At 45.4% G+C, this 20977-nt stretch overlaps 1 protein-coding gene across 5 annotated transcripts in view; it reads right to left on the bottom strand.

The window, feature by feature from the left end:
* Positions 1 to 5656: 5656 nt before the first annotated feature.
* CDK6 (cyclin dependent kinase 6) overlaps positions 5657 to 20977 on the bottom strand; it is a 102473-nt gene continuing 87152 nt past the window's right edge. For all 5 annotated transcript variants that reach the window (XM_083578861.1, XM_083578863.1, XM_083578862.1 and 2 more), the window contains 2 exons: positions 9342 to 9477; positions 5657 to 8711 (listed from right to left, as the gene is read on the bottom strand). In XM_083578861.1, the coding sequence (XP_083434987.1) occupies positions 8565 to 8711; positions 9342 to 9477 (283 nt within the window). In that variant the 3' untranslated portion in view covers positions 5657 to 8564. The remainder of the gene's footprint in view (positions 8712 to 9341; positions 9478 to 20977) is intronic.

The raw sequence follows: 20977 nt of genomic DNA, 5'->3' as shown, positions 1-20977 counted from the left end.
TGAGATGCAGAGTCAAGGAGAACAGATTATTACCGATGGCTCTTCAGAAAGGCCACGCCAAATATGTGGAGAAAATGGGGACCTCAGTTGGTATTTGATCTTGCTAAGGTGAACACATCATTCAAAAATAAAAAGCAGTACTGGATCAGAAGAATAAAAAGTGGAAAAACTGTGACCTTCCACATGTTGCTGGATAAATGCGAGTTGGAGCCTGACAACATCTGGAGAGCAACCCCTGTCCTAGTAGATCTAAAGAGCATGGGATAAATCATTATTATTTAAAAATGCAAGCCCCCCCGCCATATAAATTCAGCCCTCCTGAATGGTACTATGTGATTACCAGTCAGTGGCAACAGGATTTGTAAGGGTGGCGAGTCAGGGCCCTGGCCTCTCTGCTGCTGACTCCACCATCAAAGTGGCCCTCCAAGGCTTAGGCAGGGCTTTAAGTGCTTTCCTTTTTAGCTAGGAGAACAATTTGTTAGGAACTTACAAAGGTGCCTTACTCTGCTTCAGACCATTAGCCCATCTAGCCCAGGATGGTCTACTCTGGCAGGCAGCTGCTCTGCAGGTTCTTAGGCAGACTCTTTCTTGTTCAACCACCTACGGTTCTTTCAAATGAAGATACCCGAGACTGAATTTGGGACCTTCTGCATGCAACGTGTTGCCTCTACTGCTGCACCAATACTCATTTTGCTGTATATCAGAACCTACCAGGGTATACTGTTAGCATCTGGGCTCTGAACAAGGTGTGGAGGGGTGGGAGCCTGTGGCCCTCCAGATATTGTTGCACTTGAACTCCAATCAGTCCCAGCCAGCATGGCCAATAGTTAGGAAAGCAACATCTGGAGGGTGACAGGTTCCTTTCCCTCGCTCCAGGGAAAACAGGATTTCCTCCTGCAAATGCAAAAACCAGGTTAATGAGAGAACTGAACACCTTATGTGTTTCAGGTTTGACCTGAAATGGCTTTGGACAAGCTCATTCTAAAGTGCCTTATGAAAACGCTTGAAATGCTGAACAGCACCAGTCAAGACTATTCATTGGTACCTTCCATTAACTTATACATTGTGCTAGACACAGTGCAAGTAGGTTTAAAAACATAACCTACAGGTGAGCCTAATCATGTCTACTCAGAAGTAAGTCCTACTGAACTCAGTGGGGCTTACTCCCAGGTGAGGGAGGGTTAGAACTGCAGCCTTAATCTAGGATGCCATTATGCTTTTACAGCGAGGAAAAACGAACCCCTCTGTACGAAAGTTCCAACACACAAATTGTATTAATATGGAAGTGTCCCTGGGTTTTGATTCCATGTTGTGAAATACTTTTAAAGTTATCATGTCACACCGTGCAAGAAAGGTAAATTGCTATGGAATTACTAGATCCAGAGCTTATATAAAAAAATAGTTTGAACAAGTCATGCCCATGGATTCAGTCTTTTTACCATACGGTTTTTGCATTTATTGTCTTAGAAATACAGCTGCTCTGCAGGTTCTTAGGCAGACTCTTTCCTTGTTCAACCACCTACGATTCTTTCAAATGAAGATACCCAAGACTGAATTTGGGACCTTCTGCATGCAGTACAGAAATACAGTCTTTTTCCCATTAGCACCACAGTTTCCCATAGCCTTAGCATCTGTTAATCATTAGCTTTCAAAACTTACTAAAATCCTGCTCTATCCTAATGAAGGTTTACCCAAGGTTTTTGCTTACTTGGCTACTTTTAGGTTTTTATAAATGAGTTCCTCCAAAGTTATATGGAGTTTTTGTACGCTTGCTTGGACATGCATGGCTCCCCTCACTCCTACGTTACCTCTTCTGCTAATTGTCAAGAATTAACTGAACTAATTTCCCAAAGTGTGCATTGGTGTCCCTTGTGGCGACCCATTGGAAGTGATAGAAATCATGTTTGGAGACAATAGCACCCCACTGCATGCAAGAGATGCCGTATGTATCGAGCTAACAGCTGGATAAATCCCCTCGAGGAAAAGCAACCCAAATGCATTGGGAACAAGTGATTAAGTAATAAATGCAGCTTGTCTGCACAATACCTTGTGTGTTTCTCATTATTGTACTTGGGGAAGGGCTATAGCTCAGTGGTGGAGAGTCTGCTTTGTTCCAATCTCCAGCGTCTCCCAAGGATGGCTGGAACAGACCATTGTCTGAAATGCATAAAGGCACTGCTGAGTCAGTGTAGGCAATACAGAGCTGGATGCACCAATGGTCTGACTCAGAATAAGGCAGCTGTCCATGCTGGCGACCCTCCTTTCCTTGCTCTTGTGGTGAGCCAATTTTTCTCTTCCAAGGTTCCAGCATGGGTCCTTGCAGGCAGCCCATCAGTTCCTCCTGACCCTCATTGATTTCAGTTGTTTCCTGGTCAGGGCTGTCTTTGATTTGACAACAACCAAATTCTGGCTCTGCTATGTGGCTTTGTAGCTCTCCTCCTAAGGCAATTTTTGTCACTATTCTTGGGTCTCTCTGCCGGCCAGTCTTCTAGCTTCCTCATCTGCCTGCCTTTCTTTTTACTTGTTGCTCCTCGCCAATCTTGCCCAGTCTTCTTCAGGTGAACTGTTCCCCAAACTATGCTCAGCTATACCTCTGCTGTGCTACATTTCTATGGCTCTTGCTTTCTACATTCTGCCTAGGCCCTCCTATGGGATTTGCCCCAGTGCACCATCACAACTCTAGCCTCGGTCATGATGGGACTTCTAGCCCACATGCTTGGCTACCCATATCTCAGTACTAACAGGACATGCACAATGCTGTTTTTGCATAAACAGGTTATATAATTTCCCTGCATGACCTCCATGCACTTTTCTACATTATGTTGTTCACAATATAAATACTAAGAGGCGTGGCTTCGTGCTAGTGTGAGGAACATTTTTTTAAACACCCTGATCCTAAGCACAGTACTTGGAGGGGTTTCAGTGGGTTGTAGTTGTGCTTAGGATTAAAGTGCTTGACCAAATTCAGTAGCAGGAATAGCAAGTGACCACTACAGAGCAAAATCTCAAAAAAGTGTGAGGATTTACCTCTCCTGAAGTCACCACAAAGCCAGCAGTTCTTATTGATTCATAAAAGAGGACCTTTGCAATTGTCTGAACACCATTGGTTCAGAGCAAATGAATAAAAATGGCAAAAAGGTACATTGCTGGGAATCTGCAACTTAAGCATTCATGGACTAGAACCTGTAATAGGAGGGTAGCTCAAGAATAGTCTTTCCTCTACATTTTGATAAAAATGGGTTGGACAGAAGTAGCCATTTTGTGAAGAGCCCTTTGCTGACAATGAAAGTTTGGAATGTTATATGCTAGGAAACGGCTGAACCTCACTGAACTGCTGATTCTCACTGAACCACACATTTGCAAGCATTTGTGGCAATATGCTGAACAATATTATGAACAAGGGAAGTTGGCAACGTTGGGCAGAATGCAGAGGGAACGAGCAACACAAGCACAGAGTTATGTGCTAAAATCTTATTATGACTAAGGTACTCACCCATTCTCTAGGTATACCTACTGTGGACAATGTCCACTGCCTTCCAAAGCTCTGGTCTCAACATTGTATCTCTACAGATATAGAATACCTGAAATTATGTCCCAATACCAGTCAATGAAATTGAGTGGGGTGGGATGGAACTAATTAACACCCTGTCCAAAAGCAGAATATGAGAGAACATCTGACAGAAAGTACTGGTAGAGAATTTCTGATCCATATATTATACTAGCGAATCTCATCCAAACTTCAGTTCAAACAGAACGATACTAATTAGAAAGGTTTCACATAGCAGACACCGCAAAAGCACTGCATGCTTTTGTATTCACTTTCATTTGACACAGCAAACACAGTTAAAATGCCTGACCTTTTAAAGCATAATATGCATTTTATGACCGGTATGTATCTATATAGAAGTCCTGATAATATTTGTAAGTTTGCAGGGAGACGTTATCTTTTAACTAGAAGACTATCACAGCATATCTAATTATTCCACCTTTTAAAATAGGCATTGTTTCTAGCAGCCAAGAGATTTGTCCTTTGTACAAATAAAACATTATTCTAAAACAAGTATCTCATATAAATATAGAAACGGAGCACAATACATTAGGCAACATGACAATAGATTTTGGCAAATGAAAATGCAGGTGGACAATCCAAACAAGGCTGATCTATGATACCAAACAAAGCAAAGGGCCAGTCTGTGACTTCTGCTAAGCCAAGCAGCTGAACTAAATGATATGAGAGCTTCAGGGTATTACCTTCCAATGGGGCAGAGGATGTTGGTGTACAGTACAACATAGCCTAGGGCTTTATGCCTCGGATTGCACACTGCACATGCTTAAGTAGTCAGAGCCTGTGTTGATCTATCCCACCTGCATGGCAAATGGCAAGAACCATGTAGCTGATGCAATATCCCACAAAATTCATTGAATGGTCTGGGTTCACAGGGATGTCCTATCCTGCAAAGTATTTTTCTTTTCCCACAGAAGACTCCTCCTGAACACCCGCTTTGGTGCTCTAGATCCCAATCCAGAGAGCTGTGTTTGGTGGGCTTGGCGTGTGCAGCAAGGGCTGATTCTTTTCCATCTCATCACAACTGCCTGAAAAACTGATCCTCAGACACCAGGGAACCTTCCAGTGCAGCATAAGGAACTGCGGCCTGAAGTGGAAAAAGCAAGGGGCCCCACTGGTCACCCCAAGCCCTTGTGCGTTCTAGAGGGGCTCTCTGGATTGGGGCCAAAGATTTTAACTGGAGGCAGGAGAGCTTCCTATGCAGAGGTGCCCTAAGCATTTATAGTTCCATTCCTGTGCTGAATGAACAGATATGCACAAAGTTACATATCCTAAAGCTTACAGAGGTCCATAACTTATATTTTGTGGCACCTGGTGTTGCGGGGGGGGGGGGGACACTTTAAAGGGGACAGTCAAACAAAAATATAAGCAGCTGAATGACAGGATTAATATGCCAGTAACCGGGAGTACACTGGGAAGTATGGAAAGGTTCCTTCTCTAATCAGTGACCCAGGAAACAGCTTTATACCAGGTCAGGCTATTTGTCTATTTAGCCTGCTCCCATCTGTGTTGGCTGGCAGTGCTCTCCAGAGTTGCCAGAGACTGAACCAGAGACTCTCCATATGGAAAGATCGTGCTCTGTCCCTGAGCTGTGGTGTCTCCCCAATCCTCTCCTGGGCAGCTTGGTTACACCTCAAACATGGCAGCAATTTGGGTAGATTAGAAAGAGACTGAGGTTGGCGACTGGTCACGCAAGGTGCTTTTGCATCTATGAACTGTGAGATGGTGGGACCTGGCATGACCTAAAGTCATGACATCGCTCTGCCCTGTGACTACCATAAATCAACTATCAGCAGGTTAAGTTTTAGTGACATGCTGTTACGGATACTATGACAAATGGATGATTTCAGCTTCTGGAAATTAACTTTTAGATGTGTTGTTAAGTGGCAGAAAACTACCATAGCATAGCATTCTTTTTTTTTACAGTGCACCCCCAATAGTCCTTCCCAGATGCAGGTGTACTTCGATTACGGAAAAATTACAGGTCCTGGAAAGTGCTAATTTGGGCTGTATGCAGATAACATTTTTTTCAGAGATAAGAAAAACAGTATCATAGAGATAGTGGCACTCATGGCTACATACATTGATTGATTTTTGTAAAAGGTGTTTTGATCATAGACCTTTGGCTTACAGGAACATAAAAAAGGGATGCTTCCTTCAAAATTCTGGAAATGTGCACCACCTAGTGGCAGCACTCAGAATAATTTCACACCTCGCCAATTGCATCAGTGGGACATATGAAAGGATAGTTTGGTCCTGGGAGCTTAATTTTTTATAGTTCTGAATGCCATCTGTATGGGGCAGGGCGTGATCAGGCCTACAGTGGGGATTTTTTTTACCCCTTTACTCTTGCAATGTGATATTGAGTAAAATCAAAACCCACCGCACAGTTGTTGTTTGTGCCAATAGCACCTTCCCTTGTGCCCAAAAAAGCAATGGGGGGCGAGGGGGCAATTTTAGTCAGGATCACACCATGGGATGTTGGTGGTAGAAAAGGGTCATCCCCTCCCCTTGCTCTGACTGGGCATCTACGTGCCCACTACTTAAAGACCAGGAAAATTAAGCATGCAAAGTGAAGCTACACACTGCACCTAAAGCAAACCTTTTGTGCCATGCGATGCTCAGGGCACACCCAAAAGAAAGCTTTCTCTACACTTCATTTGAGGCTTTAGGGCAAAGGATGAGCAGCAGCACCTGGGGGGAAAGTCCACTGTGTTGGAGAACTTTTGCACACCAACATCCTTCCATTTCCCTGCTGCTGCATGGAGAACGCACCAGAAAATGTTGGAGGAATCTCATACAAGTGAACATGCAAGGACAAAAGAGTGGCTGATACAGTTCAGGGCCAAATTACAAGTGACCTTACCAGCATAGTTCTGCCCTTGAGTATAGGTCCTCATATCCAGTGCTGGCCTCCCTATTCTGATTGGCAACCAAGCATGGGGCTAGCGGGCTTTAACCCTATGTGCTCTCATTCTGATCTGGATCGGGCTTCCCTGCACTTGTAATCTGCATTGCAAAGAAAGGTCCCATTTAAACAGATTTGGTGTGTGTGTGGGGGGGGAAGAGCCCCACTCCAGATTGGTAATGCAAAGGGTTAAAGCCACCTGTCCCCATGCTAGGGGTCTAATACTGGTCAGCCTGTCCCCTGGGAGAAAATTGCACCCAAGGACAGAACTGCCCAATTGTCCCATAGATTTCGGCCCACAGTAAATTGAAACGACAAAAACAAAAACAAAAGGATGGGTTAGCACAGCAATAATTATTGTGTGTGTTAACAGTACTAGCCATCAGTTATTTCCAACAGCACCTATCCCTCTGGTTGTTGCTGTTGTCACAGCTGTAACACATTTGGGCAGTATTTCCCTAGAGTTACATCTGGATCACTACAGTAGAACCAGGCTAGGAGTACATCTTTCTCTCGTGGATTAAAAATATTTCATCAAAACCATACTACAAAAATAAATTTTCTTTTTAAAATTCTATTTTTTTTAAAAAAACAAAAACCCTTAAAACTAAAATATATACAAAATTTAATGTAACATTTAAAGTATCTGTGATAAGGCAGCTAGGTGAATTACTGAATAAAGCTGGCTGGCATGTTTGGCAGAGAAAGCAGAGCAAAGCGATCAATCTAAACGGTGATTCAGAAGGGCTCCTCCTGCTTCACGGTGTAGAAAAATAAAATATCCTAAATTACATGAAATGTAAAGGATCTGAGGTTGATATGCAGGGACAATTTGTGCACTCCAGTGCCTGAGGTTTATTGTGGGTAGGGCGTTCAGTGTTTGTATGTTAAGCAATGCTGTAGCAAGCACTTGCCTCCTAACAACACAATCCTATGCATGCTTCCTCGGAAGTCAGTCCCATTGTGCTCAATGTAGCTTACTCCCAGGAAAAAGCACACAGGACTGCATCCTTGCACTATAACCCTATACCTGTCAGTTCAAAAGTAAGTCCCACTGAGTTCAATGAATCTTACTTCCAGGTAAGTGACAATAGGATTGTGAAGTCAGATTTGTTCTCCAAAGACAGGGAAAACATTTCAGCATGTGCTTTTCATTGTTCGCTGAAAATAATATAGAGGTAATACTAAAGGAACACTTGGTTTTTCGTATACCCATTTAAACATGTTAACTGGGCATGATAGATGTCGGAAATGTATCACTGCTGAAGATGTACAGCAGTATCATGAAAGGATGAATAAAGAAGTTACACTTTGCGATGACTGACATAATAACGTCAGCAGACTAGAGAAGTGATCCTTACATTCTTTTTTTTTAAAGAAACCCCTTTTCCCTTTTCCATATGTGCACAATCTTGTTAATAATACCCTTGTGCATTAAGCTAGAGACACAAGTTATTATGAGTAGCAACAAAATGCTGTAATTATCATCTCATGTTTCCTATCAGGGAAGGACATTCCTGTGTGATTACAATAGCCAGATGTGTTTGTACACATTTCTCTTAACTGCAGGCTGTATAGAGGTTCAGTATTTTCAATGTCATTCTTTCAAATATTGCTTTTAAGGAAGTAATTTTCTGAAATCATTTTTTTAAGCAAAGCAAACAGACTATCACCGTTAACTCCAAAGGAGTACCAAATCAGACTTCAGCACCTAGACACCGAGGTTAAGTCAGGTTTTGGTAGTGAGACTGGATTTCTCTAATCCACGACGGCACCATTCAATGTAAGGAAGAAGAAAATGGCAGCAAAAACTGGTCAGCAGCTTCTCTTCACCTGGTGATCCTCAGGTCAACTAAACAAACATCAAGCCACAGAGGGAGTCACTGGAAACCTTGAATCTTGCATTTGCTTTGATGAAGGCAACTTGGTCATTTTCCGAGGACAAGCAGGTCATCATCCCGAAAAAGCACTCAGACAACGCATAGAGCCTCTGAGGAATAACCTTCAGTCAGACAGCTATGGTTTTTTTACCCTCAACGGTGACCTTATCATCTACATTTTGTTCATCTGTAAGTTGGACCTCAAGCAGCCTTATGGTGTAGTCATCTCAGTGGAGTTTTGAAGGGATGACAAATCAGAGTCTGTATTCTCCTTGCATTTCTCCAGATCATGAAAATAAGGGTGAGATAAGGCATCGTAAGCTGATATTCTCTTTGTGGGGTTGAATGCCAAACATTTCTGTATGTAGGGAAAATGAGACAATTACAAATTAGAAAGCACTGTGGAGTCTGAGACAACAGCAAGGCTCATCTTATGATACTGTCCCTTAAAAGCTTAGCAAAGAATGGCAACAGTTCGTTTATTAAAGGAAAATAATGGGAAAACTGAGGTTTTGTGTCCTTGCTTCCAACCCAGCCACAATACACCATGTGGGAGAGAAAAAACACTATAATTATTAATATTCAAAATGAGCAGGAAAGATTTTAACACACTTCATTTATGGATATTTTTAAAAAGATATAATCAGAGGTTCTGACATTTGCACCCATCATCACTACTCCTATTAATTTCATTTACAGTGGTACCTCGGGTTACAGACGCTTCAGATGACAGACTCCGCTAACCCAGAAATAGTACCTCAGGTTAAGAATTCTGCTTCAGGATGAGAACAGAAATCGTGCTCTGGCGGCAGCTGGAGGCCCCATTAGCTAAAGTGGTACCTCAGGCTAAGAACAGTTTCAGGTTAAGAACGGACCTCCAGAATGAATTAAGTTCTTAATCTGAGGTATAAAGCATATTGCTTTTTGTTTGGGTCACGTGATGCTGGCAGCAGCTAGTTTCTAATGCTTCAGTGGAGCAGACACTTACAAGCAGCAAGTCTTTGCCTAGTTCATCAATATCCGTTACGAAAAGCTCAATGGGCTGTGGATCTCTAGCAGGAAAAGCATTCCTTGGGAGGGCAACGTCACTGGGCCAGTCCTCTTCTTTGGGAAGCCCAATTGCACTGTAAAAGGAAGAAAGGAAGAAAGAATCAGGCATTTAACTCCAAGAAAAGCACCACTACTTCCTGCTTCATTCACACTCCTGCGCTTCTTTTTCACTATCTGATGACATATCTCACCCACTTGAAAAATGCACTTTGTGCCACACCCTGGCACTATCCCTCTAAAGCACACTTCCCCCAAACTGGTGCCATCGCTGATGCTAATCATGTGAGATCTCGCACATTCAGCAAGACCTCACACGATTTCAGCTGACGCCGGCACCGCTTCTGTGCTGAAGCAGGTGGGGTGGGTGTCCGCAGGGCTGTCGCCTTGGGGGCTTCTGCTGCCTGAAGCAGCTGATTCAGTCTTCCTAGTGGCTGAGCCAGCAGTGCCCCCCAAAATCCTCCACCCCTCTACTCCCAAAGTTAAAAAAGCAAAAGCCAATTAGAATTCAATGGGGATCACTCCAAGGCTAGTGGGTTAGGACTGCAACCAGAAAAACCTCAATGTATCAGGATATATCAGATACAGATAGGTAGCCGTGTTGGTCTGCCATAGTCAAAACAAAAATTTTTTTTTTCTTTCCAGTAGCACCTTAAAGACCAACTTAGTTAGTTCTTGGTATGAGCTTTCGTGTGCATGGTATCTGAAGAAGTGTGCATGCACACGAAAGCTCATACCAAAAACTAACTAAGTTGGTCTTTAAGGTGCTACTGGAAAGAAAAAAAAATTTTTTTGTTTAGGATATATCAGAGTTTACTTATTATCACTGTTCTTATTTTTCAGTGGCATTGCAGCTTATGGCCACATAAGGGGAAACGTACAGGTGTCTGTACCCAAAGAGATTAGAATCCAAAACAGACAATGTTGAAAAGCAACTGAGAGAGAGAAGAATGGGAGATCCCTGCCTGGGAATGTAGGCAAATGCAGTTACACATGCTGTACCTAAGTTTGATTGCAGTTGGGAATTAAATGGAGAAGGCAGAAGGTTTAAAAAACAGGGCTGCAGGCTGAAAGCAAGGGAAGCAGGGGTCCCTGATGGACGCCTCATTCAGCTGTCATTTCATTCCAGATTAAAAGCAAAACTGGCATTTGCAATTGAGTTTAGTATTCCTTTGAGGCACACAGCCACGTGGAAGGCCGGGAAACAAGAAGGAAATGTTTGTGTTGGGCCACAAGGCGGCAGCACTGCCCTAGTTTCCCAGGAACCGTTCTTTTAGTGAGCATGTCTAGTGAAGCTGTTACTGTATCTCAAGGGGGAGGTTTCTGCAGGTGTCAGGAGTGCTGATTTTGGCTACCCAATAATCACAAGGCACAGGATAACCTTGCAGATCCCTCCTAGTGCTGAAGACCTCCCATAAGCAGGTTGATTTTGTTGTGACCGTTGTGCAAACTCATGAGTCTTGCATGCATGGTTTACTAGCAAATTAAACGTACAGTCAGAAATAAAAAAATATAGCTTTCAACTTCCTCTGTTGCAACTGTCTTTATCATAGCGGCTTTATTTATGTCAGTTTTTTTAAAAAATCCAAACCTACACTAATGCAGAATTTCCCCCGTGATATTTAAATTTTCCCCACAATGTAATATAAAAATACCCCGGGATGGCACATAACATCAACTGAATGGCCTTATAACAGGATTAGCTGAGAGGCAAAAGAAGCACAGGAAAAAACCAGAGGATACAAAACACTCTAGATGCTGGTATCTTATTAAAGCCCAGCCCAGAGAAGAGAGGCGGCCTGGGAGGCCCAGGTGAACTGCTGGGAGGTTTTGAACAGGATATAAGTGAAAATAAGTAAAAATGAAATCAATATGAAATGAAACAAAACTATAACTACAATTAATGAGGAAAGGTTGTATTCAATGCATTTTCCCCACCAAAAATGTCACAAATAGTTTGCAATGGTCTTATTCTGAGTAGATCCTTTAAAATCCATAGGCACAGCTAACAGGGTCATTAATTCCAGTAGGTATTTCATTATTTTTATTTCATTATTTTATTTATTGAATTTATACACCACCCTAAACCTGCAGGTGTTAGGGCGGCTTACAGAAAAAAATATTCTCTGAATAAAACTTAATTGAATACAACCCCAATACTTTATCAGTTTATTATTTTATTTTTCAGTAGAGGTTGAGCAGGTTTAGCATATAAAGGCTTAAGTATTTGCATATACATTAACTGTGGACGCCTAGTGATGCCATTATTTATTATTTGTTTTCTTCTTCCCTCTCCATTCTTCTTTTGTATTGTATTTCACATTCCTATTAAGATTTGAGTTTTTGGATGGGGACTGTCCTATCTTTTTTTCATTCATTCATTCATTCATTCATTCATTCATTCATTCATTCTCTCTCTCTCTCTCTCTCTCTCTCTCACACACACACACACACTTAAGAATACTTATTATTATTAGCATGTATTCATCATGTATTTTTTTAGGTGACTGACAGTGCGTTACTTCAGCTTCCCACAACTGCTGTTTTTCATTATCACACTCCCAGGACTGACATACATGATGGCAGCTACATGCACGTATCTCCGAAGTGTAGGGCAATACAAGATTATGCAGTCAGCATATAGATAGCATGCTGTAAAGTTTCCTACAGATACACAAAACACATGACCTAACTGCAATTCATGTAAATATATATGAATCAACACCTTGAGAACTAGTTACAAATAAATAAAGAATATAGCAGTAAATAGTGATGACCAGTGATGTGGGCAGGACACCTTTCCAGCGCTTACTTCTCCACAGAAAAATTCCATGTTTCATAAGTTCATTAGTCACAATGAATGGTTGTCAAATGCAAATACAGTATAAAGTGAGGTTGGCCATTTCTAATTATTTTGCTATGCTTACTAAATGCAAGTAACATCAACATACTAAATCAGAATATACTCTAGGGGATCTGATAATTTTTTTCTGATGCAAACTGAACATTTTCCCATGCAAATTTCCCTATACAAATTATCCTAATGTGCATTCTAATTTCCCACTCAAATTATCCCAGAAAACCAACATCACTGATGATGTCAACACCGATTGCAATGGAAATTGCTTCCGCTCGAATGTGTTCAGGACTGCAGTCCTGGTATTTTTACAACACTTTTCCTAGGTGCTCAACGCATTTGGTTGTTCAGCTGCCCTTCTGCCCATGTATGAGAAAAATAAACAAAAGGTATGGGAAAGCAGCAGATGGATGGAGGGATGGTCCTTCATCACAGCAGGAAGTTGGGTCAGATAGCCTTTTGGTCCAGCCCAGCCCTAGGATTCTATAATCCCAAATGAACTTTACAATTACCCTGGGAATTACAGCGACCACTCCTACTTGCTGCCTCTTGAACTACTTGGTGCACTTCCCTTGGTTCTATAAGCAACATCACAAAAAGAGCAATGAGAGGTGTTATGTACTGAGTTGAATAGGATCCAAACTGCAGCAGTCTGATTGGTCCTAGAACAATAGGATCCAAAAGGCAGCAGTCTGATTGGTCCTAGAACAATAGGATTCAGAATGCAGCAGTCTGATTGGTCCTAGAACAATGCAGCAGTATGATTGGTTAGCAGGAACCACCCAATCATGCTCCAGATACAAGTGAATCCACAACCTGATTGGCTTACAGTAGAATTCCGGAATTAGCCAATCATGTGCAGCCCATTGTGTAAATAATGTATATAAAGCAGATACTTTGAGGGGATATTCATTCATTCCTCCTCACCACTATGAGCTGAATAAAGAGCATGAAATCACTTTGCGACTCTGAGTATATTTCACTGGCGACGAAGGTGGGATCCCACTGAGCTGACTGCCACACACAGCACCGCAGCACCGCCACCTGCCGCACCGCTGCCTCGCACCGTGTATCCAGGCTTCAGCTCCGGGACACAAGGAACTCAGAATGGCAACCGACAACAGCTTCTCACCGTTCAACCCAGCATCTGGAGACTGGGAAGCGTACGCCTCCCGTTTCACCTTCCTCCTAGAAGCCAAAGGGGTCACCGATGAAGAAGACGCCAAGAAGAGGGCAATATTCTTCAGCGTCTGCGGAGAGGAGACGTTTGAAATCGCCCGGGCTCTCCTTGCACCTGAAGATGTTGCTACTGTTCCATACAAAACAATAATGGAACAGCTGAAGGGGCACTTTTCGCCACAGCCCTCAGTGGTGGCTCGTCGAAATGCCTTCTACGCAAAGCGGCAAGCCCCTGGGGAAACCATAACTGGGTTTGTGACCTCTCTCCGCCAAGCTGCCCGGTTCTGCAACTTCTCAGAGCTGGAGAACATGCTTCGTGACCGCCTCGTCGGTGGCCTGAAGGATGAGAAGCTGCAACGACGCCTCTACGCTAAGAAGAACCTAACGTTCCAGGTTGCTCTGGAGGAGGCCCTGGCAACGGAAGCTGCCGAGAGGTCGACGCAAGAGGCACGGCCGAGCCAGCCGTCCCAACCGAGGGTCCACCACGAAGACCTCACCGACGACTCAGGATCCAACAGGGAGGAGGTGCACAGAGTACAGCAGCGCACTCAAGCAGCCCACATACCACAGCTGCCTCGACGAGAAGGAGGGAACTGCGCAAGCTGTGGAGAAAGTCACGAGAGGTGGACCTGCCGTTTCCGCAACGCAGAGTGCAGGCAGTGCAGAAAATTGGGACACATCGCCCGGGTGTGTCGGGCTCGGCCCACCCGACGCCAGGCATCAGATGACCAATCCAAGAGCCCCAGGTCCCGGGGCCCAACGCACCAAGGCAACTCGACGGAGCTCACGGACTTCCAGGTATACCAGTTGCCCCACCCCAACGTAGAGAAAATTTATGTAGAGGTACAGATAGAGGGGGCCCCATGCCGCATGGAGCTTGACACGGGTTCAACTCTATCCATAATCTCGGCAAGGACCTTAAGGAAACTGTGTCCTACTGGGGGTCCCAAACTCAGGCCGGCCCCATTCACCCTCCGGGACTTCCAGAAACGTAAGGTCCCCACAATGGGGGTGGGGACCTTCAGGGTGCAGTACCGAGGGCGGACGCGGCAACTGGACTTGCTTGTGGTCAAGGGCCCCTACATTAGCTTACTGGGATTGGCATGGTTTGGACCACTGGGGCTAGCCGTCACCGGGGTGAACCACACTACCTTACAAGTGGACGTGGATGCCATATGCAAGGAATTTCCGGGGGTTTTCGATGGGAAATTGGGACAGTATACGGGCCCCCCCATTGCTCTACAGCTTGACCCCGCAGTACGACCGGTCAGGCTCAAGGCCCGTCGGGTCCCGTTCGCCCTGAAACCCCGTATAGACGAGGAATTGGACCGACTCGTGGAGCAAGGAGTGCTGGAGCCGGTGCCTAATGCCCCCTGGGAAACCCCAATCGTCACACCCGTCAAGCCTAATGGTTCGGTCCGCATCTGCGCAGACTACAAATGTACCATAAACAAGGCCCTCACGGCCCATGCATACCCAGTGCCAGTGGTCAGCCATGTCCTTGCTACCCTGGCTGGGTCGAAAATTTTTGGCAAGCTGGACCTGGCCCAAGCATATCAACAGCTGCCAGTAGATGAGGCCACAGCAGAGGCACAGACGATTGTGACGCACAGAGGAGCGTTCAGGGTAAAGCGGCTGCAATTCGGTGTCAGCGTGGCACCAGGCATATTCCAGAATCTAATGGACTCTCTCCTTAAAGGGATTCCTGGCGTCACCCCCTTCTTCGATGATGTGTTGATTGCCGGGCCCACACCCGAGGAGTTTGAGGACCGCCTCCGCACCGTTCTGCACCGTTTCCAGACGGCAGGTCTCAAGGTGAAGCGGGAAAAATGTCTACTAGGAGTGCCTCAGGTGGACTTTCTGGGATTTATGGTGGACGCAGAAGGGGTCCACCCGACTGGGGACAAGGTACGGGCCATTTGTGATGCCCCAGCGCCCAAGAACAAGACTGAACTTCAGGCCTTCTTGGGACTATTGAACTTTTACCATTCCTTCCTTCCCCACAAGGCAGCAGTAGCGGAGCCCCTACACAGACTCCTGGACAAGCGGGCCCCTTGGGTGTGGGGCCAGCGCCAGGAGGCCGCATTCCGGGCAGTCAAGGACTTGCTTGTCTCAAACTCGGTCTTGGCACACTTCGACGAGAGGCTGCCGGTGGTGCTAGCATGCGACGCCTCACCCTATGGCATTGGCGCTGTCCTGGGACACCAACTCCCGGATGGAAGAGAGGTACCGGTGGCATACTTTTCCCAGACACTCAACGAAACCGAGCGGAACTACTCGCAAATCGACAAGGAGGGTCTGGCAATAGTGAAGGGAGTAAAAAAATTCCATGATTTCTTGTACGGGCGGCCCTTCACCGTGGTGACTGACCACAAGCCGTTGCTTGGCTTGTTTGCCCCCGAAAAGCAGACCCCCCAAGTGCTGTCTCCGCGTGTCCTCAGGTGGTCAATTTTCCTTGCCAGCTACCAGTATGCACTGATTCACCGCCCTGGGAAGGCGATGGGCCATGCGGACGCCCTCAGCAGGCTACCACTACCGGAAACAGGCCCCGACCCAGCACCTGCACAAGAGGTTATGAGCCTGGAGCTGCTTCCCGAGCGCCCCATTCAGGCACAAGAAGTTGCACACCATTCCAAGAAAGATAGGGTCATCTCCCGGGTCCTGGACTGGGTGTGGAGGGGATGGCCCAGCAGCAGCCCCGGGCCAGAATTCGCCGGCTACACAACCCGCAAACATGAACTGTCGGCCCACAAGGGGTGCCTGTTATGGGGAAGCAGGGTCGTTGTTCCCCAGCCCCTCCGCAAAAGGGTCCTCACAGCCCTACACGAGACACACCCAGGGGTAGTAAGAATGAAGGCCCTTGCCAGGAGTTATGTGTGGTGGCCGGGGATCGACGGAGAGATAGAGGCCTGGGTCAAACACTGCCAGGCCTGCCAAGAATCCCGCCCAGATCCCCCAAGGGCCCCAGTCCAGTCCTGGGAGTCCGCCCGAGCACCATGGTCACGCCTGCATGTGGACTTTGCTGGCCCCTTTCAGGGGAAAACATTCTTCATAGTGGTGGACTCCTACACCAAATGGCTGGAAGTCGCACTGGTACCGTCCACTTCTACGTCCGCAGCCATCCGGGTACTACGCAGGCTGTTTGCAACCCACGGGCTCCCTGACACTCTCGTCTCAGACAACGGGACTGCATTTACGTCAGGAGAATTCCAAACCTTCACAGCGCAGAACGCCATCCGCCACATCCGTTCAGCGCCATTCCACCCTGCCACCAATGGCCAAGCAGAACGCATGGTGCGGACCACCAAGGACACCCTTCGCCGCATGACGCAAGGGGATTGGGAGTACCGCCTTGCCACATTCCTTCTAGCACAGCACAGCACCCCCAGCTCAACGACTGGCCGGAGCCCCGCTGAACTACTAATGGGTCGGCGCCTTGCAATCAGATTGGACCGTCTTCACCCCGATAGAGCTCAGGATGAGGTAGTGGTGGGGGAAGGCAGGAACCCCCGGACCTTCGAGGCCCAGGACCCAGTGTACGCAAAGAATTTTGGGGCAGGCCCTGCATGGGTACCCGCCACAGTCACCAGGGTCACTGGCCCCGTGTCGTACGAGGTGCTAACAGATGGGGGGCAATGCTGGCGTCGCCACTGCGACCAGATACGGCGACGATTCCCGGGAGAAAACCAGGAGGAGGAGGACAGGTCAGAGGAGTCCCAAGGGAACAGTGGGGCAGTGAGGTCCATAGAGCAGGAGGGGCAAGCAGGAGAGGCAGAATCAGTAAATACAGAGAGGACCCATGAGGCCGAAAGGACACTGGAACCAGAACCACGACTGAGCGAGCCGGTTGCGCCAGACCATACAGCCCCATCACAGCCAGCATCCTTGGAACACGAGCCAGAACCTGAACCCCGGACCAGGGAACACCCCAGGCCGCAACGCACACGTAGGCCGCCGGCGTACCTTGAGGACTATGAATGCGACCTCCCGGGCAGGACTGGAACTTAGAGGGGAGGGGTGTTATGTACTGAGTTGAATAGGATCCAAACTGCAGCAGTCTGATTGGTCCTAGAACAATAGGATCCAAAAGGCAGCAGTCTGATTGGTCCTAGAACAATAGGATTCAGAATGCAGCAGTCTGATTGGTCCTAGAACAATGCAGCAGTATGATTGGTTAGCAGGAACCACCCAATCATGCTCCAGATACAAGTGAATCCACAACCTGATTGGCTTACAGTAGAATTCCGGAATTAGCCAATCATGTGCAGCCCATTGTGTAAATAATGTATATAAAGCAGATACTTTGAGGGGATATTCATTCATTCCTCCTCACCACTATGAGCTGAATAAAGAGCATGAAATCACTTTGCGACTCTGAGTATATTTCAAGAGGCGAGGCAGAAATGGCTCTCGCTTAAAACGTTGCAGGAAACTGTAGGGCAAGGAGTTGAAACAGCACAGACAGCATTACACAACAGTTTGTCTCGAGGAGGTGGATATATACAACCAAAGTGGAAGCTCTGTTTCCTCTCACATATCCCATTGCAAAGAGAAAGGAGTTGCTTCTTACCTTATGCTTTGCTTTATCTCTTTTTATGCATTGCACCTGTGTAAGCATAGTATTTCCATGGATAACATACTCCAGGGATGGGCAGGCTTTAGACTTGCAGAATCTACTTTTTTCCACTAGAATCCCAACCAGACTCGAGTGCTAAAAGCACTTAGAATTAAATTATTTGGAGTCCAGAAATTTGTTTTGAGCACCAGAACTGAATCAAGGGCACAGTCCTTCTGTACAGAATTCTATTCCTGCCCCCTCTCTTTGGAAAGCGGGGAGGACTAATTTTGTTGTCGCCATTACTATTTACTTATTTAAAAGGTTTCTGCCCTTGATTTAAATGATCCCACAGTGAGGTACAATATAAAAGGAATGCATAATCAAACCTAGGTTATATAAATCAATATAACATCAACATCAATATTTGTTAAACAGCTCCAATTCAGGAACCCTTGTCAACATACTTCAAAGCACCCAGAGACCTACAGCTTAGAGCCTGATCTATCTTCTGTCCATTCCTGGTCCTACTCCAGTCAGCAGAAAACAAGTTGTGATGTATGTGCCCATTCAGAGATGCAAGCAGCATCTTTGTGCTATCAATTAGATTTTGGGGACTGCCAGTTGTGGAAACAGGAAAGGGCTACTAAGCTTATTCTGAAGCAAGAGAAATGCTAGAAACAGTAAAGTACAGCTGGAAAAGAGACTTGGCCATTTCCCTGCCGCTGCAAGAAGACTTGCAATAATGAATGTCTTGTGGCTGCTCAAGTTGGCATAGCATTTTCTCTTTCAGATTCATGGGGAAATTCTTTTCCACACAGGTAATTGCACCCACTAGAAACAAATAGAAAAAGCTGTTTTCTGGCTGCTCAGCCATGTCCTGGCTCATTTCCCCCACCAGAAATGTCATAAATAATTTGTATTCTTTATTTTTTTTTAAAAAAGGATTGCAGCCATGCTTCTTATGCCATGAAAAAACGCACAGTGCACATATCAAAGCATTCTTTATCTAGTAAAGCCATATATAAATGAACTGAAGGGATCATTCCCAGCGCCAAAAAGACCAAACCACTGAAGGCTGACTTTTTCTAGACTGCGCAGGAAAAGCTATTCAGGGGCATGACAAATTAGCCATGCTGATGAGTCACATACAGTGGGGCAGAGCACACAGGAAATGGAAGCCAACTTAGTAAAGACAAAAACCAGCTATTGAAATCGTGTTGTCCAAAATAAAAATCTCCAGAAACAGATACGATACAGTTTTAAAATTGGACAGTGATAAGTTTGGCAAAAGCACTGTTTGACTCTTTTCTAAAAAGCTCTTTGAAAAAGTGGCTTTTCAGAACTGAATAAATTGGTCTGGAGAAAATAAGATTTCCTTTCCTTGCCATGATCTTCCAAAGGTGTAGGGAACCTTTGGCTTGCAAGATGTTTCTGAATTACAACTCCCATCACCCCTGGCTATTGGCCATGCCTGCCTAGGGCTGACAGGAGTTGTAGTTCAGCTGCCCAACCATATGCCCATGGGAAGCCAAAAAGCCAACAAAAGGCCATAAGTGTCCCAGCACGCTTCCATTTGTATACTCCAGCAACAAGCATCCAGAAGCATGCTGCCTATGGTACTGGAGGTAAAATCTAGCCATCATGACCAGTAGCCATTGGTAGCCTTAAAAGGTAGAGGTACCCCTGACCATAAGGTCCAGTCACGGATGACTCTGGGGTTGTGCACTTATCTCGTTCTATAGGCAGAGGGATCCGGCGTTTGTCTGCAGCTTCCGGGTCACGTGGCCAGTATGACTAAGCCGCTTCTGGTGAACCAGAGCAGCGCACGGAAATGCCGTATACCTTCCTGCCGGAGCGGTACCTATTTATCTACTTGCACTTAATGTGCTTTCGAACTGCTAGGTGGGCAGAAGCTGGGACTGAGCAACGGGAGCTCACCCTGTTGCGAGGATTTGAACTGCCGACCTTCTGATCCGCAAGTGGTCTGTGGTTTAGACCACAGCACCACCCGCATCCATTAGTAGCCTTATCCCCCTGCAAATCTGAAGCCATTCAAGCCAGTTACTGTCACTATATCTTGCAGCAGCTGCTTTCCATAGTTTAGCCATGTACTAGATGAAAAGAATGTCCTTTTATCTGTCTTGAATGTTCTAACATTCAGTTTTGTTGAATGGACCCCGGGTTCTACTATTATGAGTTCTCTATCCAATTCCTCAATACCATGCATTGTTTTATGCTAAATAAATAATCAATAAATTCAGATATCTCATATTATATCCCCCTTTACTTACCTTTCTCTAAACTAAAGCGCCCCAACATACTGTAGCCTTCTCAATATACTGGAATATTGCTGACAGAATATACAGAATAGCGCTTAAATAAAAATGTTACTAAACTGTCAACAGTAAGAAATAAAAAATGTAAAACTGAGGTTGGGAAGAATATGAGCACAGTAAAGAGCAGGAGCTTTTTCTCCCTTTCACCCTCTTTCTTCAATGCATGCAGTGGGCATCTACCCATCTGATGCATGCTGTAGAAGTCTGCTACATGTGTGGATCTGGAGCATTTATGTTTTAACTTTTAAAATATCCTGTGTTTATGTTACGTATAGGCCACTCATTTTATTTTTAAAGATTTCCGGTGATATATCGCCACCCTGGGCTCTTTTGGGAGGAAAGGTGGGATATAAATTTAATAACAAACAATCCCCAACAACCCAGGCTTCCTTGCTTGATGGTCAAAAACAACCATTGGTCATGTTGCCTGGGCTGGTGCACAATCTAGTAAGAAAGACTACATAAAAATGAGCATAAGAAACGGAAAGGAGAGAACGAAGAAATAAAAGTCAGTGCTTAGAGGCTTGCACACTAATGCCTAGCAGCAGCTTAAGCTCCCTATTAATACAGTGTTTGTTTTTATTCTCCATCCTGAGTTTGCCGAGCATCACTTCTCTACCATTCATGTCTGCAGTTCATGCATGCAG

Source organism: Podarcis filfolensis (assembly GCF_964270895.1).
Source record: "Podarcis filfolensis genome assembly, chromosome: 12".
NCBI classification, from domain to species: Eukaryota; Metazoa; Chordata; class Lepidosauria; order Squamata; family Lacertidae; genus Podarcis; species Podarcis filfolensis.
The sequence above is the reverse complement of the archived record's forward strand: the minus strand, read 5'-3'. Positions and strand labels throughout refer to the sequence as shown.